At 37.2% G+C, this 13,992-nt stretch overlaps 1 protein-coding gene across 3 annotated transcripts; it reads right to left on the bottom strand.

The window, feature by feature from the left end:
* Nucleotides 1–7,889: 7,889 nt before the first annotated feature.
* LOC148012345 (carbonic anhydrase 2-like) lies at nucleotides 7,890–11,837 on the bottom strand. 3 transcript variants are annotated; one of them, XM_087669261.1, is made up of 9 exons: nucleotides 11,674–11,837; nucleotides 11,008–11,109; nucleotides 10,583–10,759; nucleotides 10,078–10,126; nucleotides 9,781–9,897; nucleotides 9,543–9,596; nucleotides 8,663–8,751; nucleotides 8,399–8,507; nucleotides 7,890–8,281 (listed from the first exon to the last, which is right to left on the bottom strand). In XM_087669261.1, exons 2-9 carry the CDS (start codon nucleotides 11,094–11,096, stop codon nucleotides 8,138–8,140), a joined length of 828 nt encoding a protein of 275 aa, XP_087525387.1. In that variant the 5' UTR covers nucleotides 11,097–11,109; nucleotides 11,674–11,837; the 3' UTR covers nucleotides 7,890–8,137. The 3 variants fall into 3 exon arrangements, with proteins under 3 accessions (XP_087525387.1, XP_087525389.1, XP_087525386.1); XM_087669263.1 differs by lacking the exon at nucleotides 11,674–11,837 and adding an exon at nucleotides 11,246–11,630; XM_087669260.1 differs by lacking the exon at nucleotides 11,674–11,837 and having other exon boundaries at nucleotides 11,008–11,629.
* Between the last annotated feature and the right edge of the window lie 2,155 nt (nucleotides 11,838–13,992).

A 13,992-nucleotide genomic window follows, 5' to 3' on the forward strand; every position in this document is an offset into this window, starting at 1 on the left:
CCTTGCTCCGTATTGGCACAATATGGAGGAAACTGCTGATACAGTGCGATACGGAGGAAACAAGCACACCGTTTGGATGCCCTCGCTCCGTATTGGAGATCAGATGCCGATACGGCGCGATATGGAGGAAACCAACACTACGTAAGGACGCCCTCGCTCCGTATTGGCACGATATAGAGGAAACTGCTGATACGGCACGATACGGAGGAAACGAGCACACCGTTTGGACGCCCTCGCTCCGTATCGGCACACCTCTTTTTGCTAGCAAAAAAAGGACTTGTATCGCACAGTATCGGCAAGCAAGGCGGGAAGAGCTCGAGAAATGAAAAGTGTACACGTTGGAAAAATGACCACTTATATACCCAGGTCAATCATGACACGTGTCAGACACGTGTCCGATACTGATTGTGCCACGTATCTGCATTATGGTCCGTATGCTACATGTCAAGTAATGACCGGTCCACTTGTTCGCCACGTGGTTATCGGCCACGTGTTGCCCAACGGCTACTGCCACGTGTATGAGACTAACGGATACTGCCAGGTGGCATAATCCGCCCCTACATAAGGGTGTGTTTCTTATCTGTACGGCTTTTTTCGGTTTCCGACCTCTGTTTGTATTGCTGATACGGCGCGAGAGCGACTGTTGGTTTTCTTCGCTTTCCTCTCTTCGCTTCGTTTTGGAGGTTCTGTAGATCTAGTCTTCTTTCAGCGTTCCTCAAGCTCGTGTGACCACCTTTGTTGTGGCTCTAGCGCTTCTTACTGGGATCACCGATACGGCGCGAGGGGGCCTATCCGTCTGAATCGTTTCTCTCTTATCGCGCCGTATCGTCAGAAGTTGGAAACATATCTGAACCCATAGAATTCCTAGGATCCAAGGTTTCTCCAGGAACTGGTAAAAGAAGAAGGCTTTCAAAAGGCTCCAGTGCATCAACATCTGACTAGCCTGTGCATTCTTTTTCCTCTCCATCCTCTGCCACCAGTGTGAGAAAGCCAAGTACATCTCCAGGGAAGCGAACGTCAGTAGTGAGAGGTCAAGGAGTATCAGAGCTCATTGATATCACTCCATCAGAGAGGCTACTTGATTTTATGCTTCAGAATGGAATGGATCTCTCATTCTATGGAGTTGTGAAAAATATTTTTAATCCTGATTGGGAACTTGACAAAGTTCTGAAATCTTGTGAAAAATATATTGTGGAGGACTTTTTGGAGTTTGAAACTCTTGCAGGTCCTTCTGTTGAAGTTGGCACAATTGAATATGTCCATGTTCCCATTGGGTCAACAGGAAATGAAAAGGCAGTATTTACTAGAAAGTGCAGGGCCCACTCTCTAGAGAGGTTTCATTCAACAGACATATTTTGCTGCACTCATTCCAAAAACTGCAAGATGATGAGAAAATCTGCTGCTTTTATTGTTTTCACCCTTGTCAAATACCCTGTGAAAGCTGAGGAGCAACAGTTGGAAGGAGCAAAGACTGCCAGCTTTTGCATGTTGGATGATCTGGTAGATGAAAGGGAAACAGAGGAGGTTGTAGATACAGATTTTGAGGCTTCTATTGCTGAGAATTTGGATGTTGCTCACTTCAAAGCTGAGACTATCATTGAGGAGAGCCAAGGAGATACAAACCCTCAACCTGATGAGAGTTCTCACCATATTGTTCCTTCCCTGCCATGTATACCTTTCAAGGACAAGGAGTACATTTTACTATCAGATATTCAAAAACTTTTTAATCTCAGGGAAGATTATTGTCTTGCAATTATTGCAGAGGCTTCTGATGCTGCAAATGGGATAATTGACACAGAAAATGAATCAAAGGAAGAGATTCTGAAACTTGATAAAGAAACTCTAGATGATAAGTTTATTGATGCTGGTGAGGCATTCTCTCTTTGTTTTGAAAAGGCCAAAGAAGCTGAGAAAGAGTTGAGTATTACTGATGAGGACTTCGATCGCATTCAAAGCGAGCTCGGCATTTCCAATTTTGGAAGAGAGGAGTCTGAATATGTTAAATAATTGACTAACACCAATGAGACAGCATCATCAATTAATTTATGGAATCCGTTTAAATTGGAGTACGATGAAAATCAAGTGGTAAGATAATTTTGAATTTGCTTTTACACATTGGTAGATTTACATTTCATGCTCATTCAGTATGGGTTTTATTTGCAATTGGAGATTGCTGATACAGATAACTTCTTGGGGCGTGGCAAAGGATCGAGAGCTGCTAGTAACACCACCAAAGACATTGCACTCGGCCACTACTTGGCTAGGATTGACCCTGAATCCTTTTTTGTACTTCATAGTAGTTTCTCAGAGGACGCAGCATGGCCGATACTTCGTATTAAAGCTCTTACAAGGCTTCTAGGTTTCTCAGGATTACAATATAATGCCCACAAAATAATGTTTTTGGAAAAGACTGCAACAATTAGGATTTTTGGCTACGGTCCAGGTTACTCTGTTTCTAGAGCAGGATACTTTTTGGCGTTTTCATCCTACGCCTTAGCTGCAGACAGAACTGATGTAAAATCTATAGCTGGCTACAAGAGAAAAAAATTTCTACGTTATAGAGGAAAGATTCCTGAGGAGGAAGAGAATGTGAGAGTTTTGGAAAACTAGCTTTGTATATATTCTTTCTTATATATAAAAGTGCGATTGCTCATGTGTCATTGCCGTCTTTTATTTGCATTCTTTGAAGTTGTCATCGAAAAAACCAGTTGAATAGCTCCTCCAAAGCATTGCTTTTTGTAACTCCTCCCCCATGCCTTGTGCTTCGAAAATAACTTGTGCGTGCTTGATAGTGGGATTTTTCCATGCCTTGGTTGCTATAAGTTGCTAAGGGGCCATGCTCCTCCACAAAGAAAGGTGCATGAATATGAAGAATATGCTGCAATACAAAGTAACACAAATTTTATACCAATTGAAAAACCTATCAAAATAAGCTGATATTAAATAATTATTACTTTACCAGATAAAAAGTGATATCTTTTTCTCCCCATGCCTCTTTTATCGCCTGAATAAGCTTTGTGATTGATCTTTTGAACTCTTCTGCATATGTATATGTTGTCTTATGTTGCCTGAGGAGTTTCAGAAAAACATCAAGGTGTATCCAGACCTCCATTCTAAGAAACGCAAGCCTCGGCGTGCTTGCAACATTTGTTGTGATCTCACATAGGTCTCTCCAACACTCCCAAGCCGCATTCACCTGCCTTCCTGAATGGTTTCCTAAGAATCATCTAGCTTTTGAGCCTCCCATAGAGACATCGGCCAAGATATCTCTTGTTTTTCCTGAAAGTATTGGATCCTTTCTCAAGTGAACTTGGCCCCCATGAAATCCCATTTTCGATAGCAATGCCTCGCATTTATCAACACACTCATCTAATAAAGATAATGGCTTAATGGAATATGTGTAGTCAAGATGCAACCTGAGAAGCTTATCGATTATTCTAATCTCTGCATGCAAAGTACAAATATGAACATTCTTAAGAGAGATGGAAAGAATAGGATCCCAAATGTCTTCTATGTTTTTAAATTTACTCAAATCTATAGAGTCTCTATTTGGGGCTCTTCTTACTGGTCGCAAACTACTCCAATCTTTGGATCCAATACTTTCCATGCAATAAATGCAAGGATATTTTGCATTTGCATCATTACATATTCCAAGCATACATTTTATAGTTTTCAAATCAGCACTCATATGCCATTCCACATTAAATTTACCAACCCCATCAACTACCAACATTTCGCCTTCACTTTGAGACTTAATGATATTTGGAATACCTGTATGGTTGAACAACCATTTCAACGTTTGATGATTTTCAATTGGTACCTGGGCTGCACCAATCCACCAAATCTCCATCTCGGATTGGATCTTATGCAATGGAGCTTTGCCCTCGCCATTGCCATGGTCCAATGCCATGTTCATGAGGCAAATGCTAATTCTTTCCATCTTCTGTCCCTTTTGAATCTGTGCTTCATCCAACTTCAAGGCAAACTTTAGAACACCATAACTTTCTTCTACTGTGATTTTATACATGTGAACCATTGCAATTTGCACATTTTTTAGATCAACCCATATATTGTTAAACTCATTGTAATAAAAAATTGCCTGTTTTTTTTGTTTTTCATAGGACATAGACCTTTCGATGTGAAAGTAATCTCCAAAAACATGTGGAATCTTGCGATTCATGGAAATTCTTGCAGTGGAAACTGCAAGGGCTTGGGGCAATCCAAATATAGTTACCCTATTGCGTTTAAGATTTTTAAACCATAATCCAGAGATAGCACGGTAACCTTTTCGACTTATACCCACAGTATCACATGTCTCTACGATTTCATTTGCTTTCACTGTGCCTTTTAAATCCTTCACTAACTCTCTCAGAGTTGGACCTCTCAAATCCACATTTTCTGGTGACTTAAGAATCCTCAAAATGTCTTTCTTATTCATGGTTTCCTTCAAAAGTTTGATTCTTTCCTCATTCTCTCGGATATTTATGCCTAATATGTTAGAGACATATTTCTTTGTAAGATTTAGTCTCCTTTTCTTTGCTCTCTCACACAAGCTGGTTATATTTTTTAATGGTCTCTTCCTCTCTCTAAATCCTACTGGAGTTTCTCTCAAGCATATTAGCTTATTCTGCAATGAATTGTTAACATTTTTCAAAATATCAATCTGACTTGTCAACTCTAAATTTTTTGTTTGTGTAGTTTCTAGTGCTTTTTTCATTTCGTGCACTTGAGCTATATATGTGTAAGATGCAGAGTATAACCTCATACAGTAGCCAAGCATTCCATTGTAACCTTCTCCAGCATATCTTATATAGTCATGGACATTCAAAAAAGGAGGTGGTTTACCTGTAGAAGGATCCCTGGGATAGATATTTCCATCCACCCACAAATCTATATGCTTCATTCCTTGTGTTCGCAACCTGTTGGCTTCAATCTCATCTATCAATACTCGATGATGTATACTTCTCCAAGATGTGTAAGTCGGATCTAGCTGAATAGATAGCTTGTATTTACGTGTGCTTGTGCCTGTGTTATTTGAAGTAGTATTGCTAGACATTCTAGCAAATGAACCGAGCAAGAATCTCATAGTGATAGAAAGCAAGTGCAGCAAAAGGAATGGTAAAAGAGAATAGTGTATAGAAAGAAAACACGGGAGCAAACAAATGCGAAGTTCGTACGAAAATCTCGAAAATACAAAATCTCTCGAGTTCCAAGACAATAAACGGCCGAAAAGGTGACCCCTGACCTGGATTAAAAGATGAGGGCAATTAATGGCTGACCTCTTCAATGAACCAAATATTCTCTCATTAATCACATCTGGACAACCAAATTTAGAGGTTTTATTCTTCCTAAACCTCAACTAATTAGCAACTTAATCACTTTCTTACAAGTGCCATTTTTGAAGCATTTTTGGCCCTAATGCCACTATCACTTCGGCTCAACTGAAAGATGTTGTACGTGGATGGTACCTTCTACCAACCTACTAGACTTTGAAGATGAGTGAATTATTCAAGTTAAAGCAGCTTGAATTAACCTTGGAAGCCTACTACTCAAAGTTTGTAACCCTACTATAATATGCTCCACCTATGGATATTGCGCAGCAAGTATCCAAGTTTTGCCATGGCCTAAACACTCCTCTAAACCACCATCTTAAAGCAATGTGTCCAAGAGACTTGCAAGATGCATTACTTTGAGCAAATCCAATCATCCAACAACATAAATCGGACAATGGCAGCAAAGATGATTTCAGAGATCAGGACAAGAGATGCCACTTGTGCACAGAGTTAGGGCACATCCGCAGGAGATATCCCAAACACCTATGTTTCCACTGCAATGAGCTAGGGCACGTCCAAGCAGACTACCTAGAAGATATGGAGCCTCCAAGGAAACAAAGGTACACAAGTGCAGTCTTTGGATATATAGAGAAATCAGATGAAGACAAAGACCTAAAACCCACTACACCTTATCACGGTGACTAAAAGTCCAAGAAAATTTATCGACATATAATACAACTTGTATTGGAATAAACCTTACTCTTGTAACTACAAATAACCCAGGTAAAACAAGCTGCATAAATTTTGAGCCTAGGATTTACAAGTGATTAGAGATACTTTAGCAAGGAATGGCAATTATAACTCGCAAATGAATTCTCTTAAGTGTTCCTCTCAACTAATATAGATTGGGACTTGCCACAATGTCAGAAGTTTGGGAGTATTCTATAATATTACAAGCAAAGCCAATTGACCATGGACCTCACTCTAGATCTATAAAGAGGACAATTCGAAAACAAAGTTTGTGTGATAAAGGACCACTTCAATATGCTGAAAGGATCCTAGGATAATTTGGGTTAAAGAAGAAAATCCTGCCAAGGACGACCAGGAATCTAGTCTCCAAGTGATAAAGCTTCGCGGTGTTTCTATTGCAAAGAGATAGGTCATTTTAAAAGGGAATGTCCAAAGCACCCTAAACACCGATGCTCTGAGTGCCACAACATTGGACATATCCACGTCCATTGTCCCAACAAGACTCGAAGAGAACTCGAGCTTACAAGAAATGAAGTTGCACAAGCTTCCATGATCTAGAGCCTATAGAAAATTATCTGATACTTAGGAAAAACCTAGAAGATATTCACGAGATGTAACTATAATAAACTTTTCTCGTGTAATCCAGACTAGGATAAATCAAATACAATAATTTGTTATTCTAAAAGACCACATGCTTATGAGTGGTTATAGGGTCGCAACAAATGCGTGATGGGTCTTTCCCCACAAGTTTCATAATAAAACCCCTAATTTCTCTCGAGATGAGGACATCTCGATTTCTCTAAGGGGAGGAGGATGTAATATTTCCACACAATAAAAGTTAGTTGGCTAGTTTAAAAGTTAGTAAGATTACTAAGTAAAGACTAAGGTAAAAACTAACTTACATTAATAGCTAGCAATTTTTATGTAATTAAAAATATATGTTTATAAAAACTGAGAGTCGTAATCCGACATTTTTCTCAAATTGATAAGGACTACGGCCACCTTTCATGGAATTTACAATAGAGATGAGAGTTATGAGCCATATTAATCATTAGTGTTAATATGTATAGTATGGATGGTCCAAAAACATTGGATTTTGGGAAAATTTAGCATATTCTAGATATTTTAGATATCATCCTAAAAAGATATAGAGATTTCTAGAACTAGATGTTATTTAAAAGAAAAGACAACTGATGTTTTAGTTAGTTACTTAACATGCATTGGTTGTATGCATCTATGTATCTGACACTCTATATGTTTTAATATTTCTTGGTACTTGGGCTACACTACTAGTTGTATTCTATATATCTTGATTGCTACTCGGACATTCCTAGCAATGGGACCTTAGTCTATTGGTCATTTGCCTACAAATGTATAGTCATTTACGATAGTTTTATAGAAAACAACATTGAATGCTATTTATGACTAGTTTCTTTGAGTAACAATGCACATTGTGTGCACTACACAAAATTCTTGTAATCCTTATACCAATTGGAATTTTCTTTGATTTTAACATCATGAATAAAGTGAAGAAAAAAATACTTTCTTATTCTAGGTGAAAATGAAAATTTGGCATATTATGAAGAATTTGATATTATGAGCTTCACAATCAAATACAAGAAAAGGTTTTAACCTTTGAAATTTGATATGGTACATTGGATCTCCACAAGGTGAAGAAAAAAATACTTTCTTATTCTAGGTGAAAATAAAAATTTGGCATATTATGAAGAATTTGATATTATGAGCTTCACAATCAAATACAAGGAAAAGGTTTTAACCTTTGAAATTTGATATGGTACATTGGATCTCCACAAGGTGAAGAAAAAAATACTTTCTTATTCTAGGTGAAAATGAAAATTTGGCATATTGTGAAGAATTTGATATTATGAGCTTCACAATCAAATACAAGAAAAGGTTTTAACCTTTGAAATTTGATATGGTACATTGGATCTCCACAAGGTGAAGAAAAAAATACTTTCTTATTCTAGGTGAAAATGAAAATTTGGCATATTATGAAGAATTTGATATTATGAGCTTCTCAATCAAATACAAGAAAAGGTTTTAACCTTTGAAATTTGATATGGTACATTGGATCTCCACAAGGGTAGGGTGAATTAGTTGGAAGCATGTGACCAATGTTCAAAGTCACCATTTACAAAGTCATAGTATGCACCATGCAAAGAAAGCTGCTTTTGAGCAATTGCCTCCTTCACAAACTTGTATGTCATGCAATTTTGAAGAGAGGTGTTTACTGACTCCTGCACTCAACAAAACAATAAAGCATATGGCTTATAATATGCAAGTTTTACAAAATGCTTTGTCTTTTGAATCAAGCCTATAAATCCTCCTGTGATCCTAAAACAAGGAAACTTCACCTTCACACAGCTTGCCCATTGCTCTTCAAATGGGGAATCATGGCTACACTTTGATTTTACACTTGTTGAGGCTTGTTGGGCTATCACCATCCAATCCTCAATGTACTCACTATAAAAAGTCAAGCCTTAAGTACCTTGAATGACACTTGTGTAAAATGCTAATATTGCACACTATATAAGAAAGCTAAAACTGAATTTGTATGAATGGGACACTCTAAATATTGTGATGATAAAAGAATCTAACAAAGCAAGCAAAAAGTTCACCTAAATTTGTTGGATTGATCTTCTTTCATACTCAGTAGTGCCTTGATTCCACCACATCGACTATGACCAATGATCATTATATGCTCTACCTATTCACAGCAATATTCATGAAAAATTGAGGTTTTGTGTCAAGCATTAAATTACAAAATTATTTTAAATTTCATAAATTGAGTCCATTTTAGTTAAATTTTGTAAAATACCATTGAACAAAGCCTTAGGAAAAAACTTCCAAAATTTTAAGTTACTTTCAAGTAAAAAAATTTTGTGTGAACTCTCAAAAAAATAATTCATGTCAATTAAATTTTTGTGTTCTTGATGAAGTGAAAGAAGAATAGATCATATCACAAATTATGCATGTGATCACTAAGAATACATGTGTTTGAGGGGTTATTTTATGAAAGCTTGCGCATTTCTCTTAAAATTATGGGCTAAAATGCATTGTGTACCTCTCCTCCAAATATAAGCGAAGAGAGTATTCAAAAGCCACACTAGTGTTTCTCGATGCACAAATAGGGTACAAGTCAATTGAATAATGGAGCCTAATTGCACTAGGATCTTCCTCCTTGATGACCCTACTAAGGAGGAGAACCAATCGAGTGTTCAAGTGGGTGCAATCATCCAAACTTACAAAGACACACTGTATGAAATATATGTCTAATCAAATGATACACCCTGTCAGACTTGATTAACCCACAACCTCACGATCATTAGCCTAGTGCTAACAACTATATCACCTTCATGGCCCTCTTAATTAAGTCATGTCTTACACTCACATATAATTTTTTAAATGAACCCCAAGTAGAAAATATTGATCCTAAGACTTTTGATAGACTTTAAAACAAATTTTCTAGAGATGGAAAGGGAAATGTGTGGTTGATACCTTTAGATAAAGCACAGCATATTCAATTGCAGAACCTACCGATGCATGCCCACCCTGTAGAATCAAATACAACATTTACAGAATTGAGATATTATAAATTGATCTACAAAGAAATATTTGTTAAGAAATATTTAAAGATTGTTTTTCAAGCAGAATTATTGTCAAGGTTTTAGTTCCAAATACATAGTTACAAATCAATTAATCAAGGGAAATGATCATTGAAGATGTATAGCCTTACTATTTTGGAGGGAGGGACTAAGCTGGCAATGTTGCGCACGATGAAGGCCTCGCCTAATCCCAACCCCAATACTAATGCAGGGTCTACTCGTGAGTCCGAGCATGCAACTAGCATCACCTGTATATCATGTTTTCTTAGATATGTAATCCATCCGTAATGTAATCCATCCAAGGGGTTGCATATTATCAATTAATGTTTTCCTAAAGCTATATTCTTTACAATTTTTGATACAATCATGCCAAACCTAGTAGTGTCAATTTCTCATTTTTCCAAATAATTTGCTAGAATAGATCTCACCTTTGGATTTTGTGAATCTGCCAATGCCTTGAACAAGCTTTGATTGTTCCTGTCAAAGGTAGTATAATCATGAGCTACTATACATTATTTCCTTTTTTTTAACAGTCATAGTTTAGTTGCTACACCATTGAAAAATGATGGGAAAGAGTACAAATTGATAGATGGAAAAGAGACTATGGAAACATATTCCAAATTCCCACATTGGAAAAGATAGTTTTAGATAATCAAATTGACAAATTGGGATATAATTTCAGCTGGAAAGTAGTCTTAAAATTGACACATTGCCCTCTAATTTCAATTGGGAGGTAGTTTTACATATTCAAATTGACACATTGGAGTATAATTTCAATTGGGTTATAATTGTAAATAATCAAATTGATTTATTGCATTGCAATATAAATTAATTAAGCGGATTCTGCTGGCAGATGGAAAAGTGATCAAATTGAGATAATATTGGATTCATCTAATGAAAAGAGAATGAGAGGCTGTGGCAATATATACATACATGTACTGGGTTCTGAATTGTTGAAATCCCCTTTTGATTTTCTCAAGTGGGTCGCTGCTACTGATAGCCATGGAAGAATTATCGTTATTCTCTGACGATCTCATCAGACTAGATAGCTCTCTTGACAGCTCTTTGATCTTCTGTGCAGCGATGGGCTTCAGGTCAGCACGGCTCTCTCTGCAATCCATCAACCAATAATATCAATTCATCAATCAATAACCCCGCCGTTAATTGATAAATTGATCAATGAATAATCCGGGGATTAATCGATCAATCGATCGGCATTAGCTGATCATGAGAAACTATCGAAACTGATAGATCCAATACTGAATCATCATCTGAAAGCTCTAATTACAATGATCAGATTTGGGTTTTAAAGACGATACATTAATTGCAGGATTAATCCATGAATCAGAGCTGCTTACTTAATGACTTTGTTGAGAACAGAAAGGGCCCGCTCGTAAGCATTATCACCTTCGTCTGATTGGTTTACATATTGCAACTGCGTACCCATCGATCTGAATAATCTGGTCACACCAGCACTCAAATTACACGCATTAATAGCTAATCGAGCAGGCTTACTTAGTCGATTAATGACGACCCTATGATTAATCAACATATTGACAACGCAGGAGATAGATTGAATGGCGTATAATTATATACAGATTGTGAAACTGCTAACGGCCGACAGATTGATCCGAATTATAAAGGACCCAATTCCGCTGAATCACAGCATGAATTAGTTGATCCTATCTTATAAATTATGACAGACAGACAATCAAAACATGTGATTAGATTCCTGAAATACAGCAAGGTTAACGGAAAATCAGTAGCTATTGATTTATTCCTGCAGTGTATTATTGCACATACAGTAGACGACTAAACTAATAATAAGATCACTCGTGTTTAGAGCTTCGAATTAACGTGATGAAGCTGCAATCAGAAGAGCTAAAGTGGAGAAGATGAAATGCCAAAAGGAAGACGAGATGGAGGAGGCCAAACAAAGATGGGAAAAAAAGGCGATAAGGTGATGATTGAGAGAGAGAGAGAGAGAGAGAGAGAGAGAGAGAGTGTGTGTGTGTGTGACTCACATGTATTTGGCTTTGTTAGAATTGAGATAAGGTCAAGAAGCCCCGAGATGACAATGGGATATCCTGAAGGCTGACACACTAGCCCTTTTAAATGAAGAACGTGATTGTATATGAAGTATTAAGATGAGAAGCTAGAAGAAGAAAGGGCTGCAGTTCTATAAGGCCCAACCTGAAGACCTTTTATTACACATATTGATGAGCCTCTTTCTTTATAACATTGTGCCCCTTGTACTTTGTGACGTGGTGACACGAGTCTATATGCCTTTCTATGACCCAAAAGATGCAAACTCTTTCTTCTTGCCTCGTCTTACCCTCACAAGGTAAATTTGCTATGCTAACAACAATCCATTTGGCACACCCCCAATAGGGTCCCCACTTTTTGGGGCTGATTTGGCTCCATTTCATATTTCTTTTTTTAATAAAATGCTCACTAGTATGATAAGGTTATATATTTGTAATGGCATGGTATGATATCCACTTCTAATAAGATTGCAAAAGTAGAAGTTTAGAGTGTAGATTCTAGAGGTTGTTTTATAAGCAAAAGCCTCATGCATTTTTTATCAAGAGGCTTCCTTTTGTTTTTTGGAACATCTCTTATAATTGTAAAAATTACTTGACTTGCATCTTAGTAATAGCTAGCGCACGCGTGCGCGCGCACACACACACACACACACATACACACACATCTACATTATAACATACTATAGACATATAAAAACCCTTTCTACATTATATTTATATTCTTCAACTACTATTTAAAATAACTCAATTCAATTGCGGCTATAGTTTCCAGAGAAAAAACATCGTAAACTTTGTAGCAAAACAACTCATAGCATAAAATATCAACAATAAAACATGGCATCTACCCTATAAAAGTAGGTATAAGTGCCATTTAAAATGCATGTCATGTTGTTTCAATATACAATAAAATCTTCGGTGAAGGAGATCAACTTGTAAATCCACCCAAAACCTTGTACTAATCATCACTACAACAAAAAGGCCTCATAGATGCACTTTTAGACGCGATTTTTGAATATAGAGAAAATCTTACGGTGTCGTCATGTTAAGGGCTGAAGGTCTACCACCGGGGCTTTAGTGCAGCAGAGGAGTTTAGGATTCAAAGTTCAGGAAGGGGGAATAGATTGGGGTTTAATAAGATCCGGGATTTAGCAATGATTTAGGTATGGAAGAAGAATTCAAGCTTTTTCTCTATGTATTTAGCATACATGAATGGAAGAAATAACTCTATCTTGATTACATCAAATGCCTCTGGATACATACATCATATCATAAAGGATATATTTTAGATTCTCAATTCAATTATGAATATCAAATGCAAGTTCTAATGGCTTTTATTTCAAGTACATAGTTGGATTTCAACCCTTTGGAACAAATATTATGTTGATAGACTCAAATACATTCAAGATTTGGGCCAATGATACATGAAATGAATTGAAGAAGCATAATTTTAGCTTCAGCCCTATTTTAAAACAGAAAATTCCAGCCCATAGTCAAGCTCAAAATGAGTGCATAAACTCATGAAGAGGCTCCTCTAATCATTAATGAACAAAGTCCTAATGAAAAGAGGTCATTTCCTTCCATTACAACCACATAAATCTCTTGTTTGCTCATAAAAATGGACAATAATAGTGGGCTGCCCTGTTTATGACTGGTTATTTCAGCCCATAACAGCCCATATACCTTCAAAATCCTCACCCTTTGTTTGTCCCAAAGTCACTCAAGTACTTGGGTACAAGTCAGGCTTCATTGGACCAAGAATGAGGTAGACAAAATGAGAGAAGTCATGCATAAGAGCAGGCTGAATACTTTTCTCTCAGATTTCTACCTTTTATAGATTGTTTTAACATGCATTTTCGTCAGACCAAATGGGCAGAAAAGTGGAGCTCTCACCGTGTTTACATCTTCAGCTTCTGGGCCTTTTGATCTTTAGTTTGCATGCACCATAGCTTCAGCTTTCTCCAGTTGTGCTCAGACTGTGCAGCCCGCATTTTGCGCCGAAAAATGCAGGCTGCTCCTGCTCAGGCCCAGGTTACTTTTTGACCTACCCAGGTCACTTGCTGGTCACTTAAGTCTATTACTTCAGGTCCCTTGTGAACCTAGTGGATTTTTGGCAACTTTTGGCATTTTTCTTGAGTTCTGACAATATTTTTGCACCTGAATCAATGTGATTTATCCTGCAGACTGTCAATTACTTCTAGTTGACCAAGTTGTAGGTTCCCATAGACTTATTTTTCATCAATATACATGGTATAACTAAAAATTATTTGCTAAATACAAAAGAACTTGTGTAACTAAGTT

The sequence above is a fragment of the Lygodium microphyllum genome, chromosome 27 (assembly GCF_053477565.2).
Source record: "Lygodium microphyllum isolate KBCC chromosome 27, Lygodium_microphyllum_v1.1.10, whole genome shotgun sequence".
Taxonomy (NCBI): Eukaryota; Viridiplantae; Streptophyta; class Polypodiopsida; order Schizaeales; family Lygodiaceae; genus Lygodium; species Lygodium microphyllum.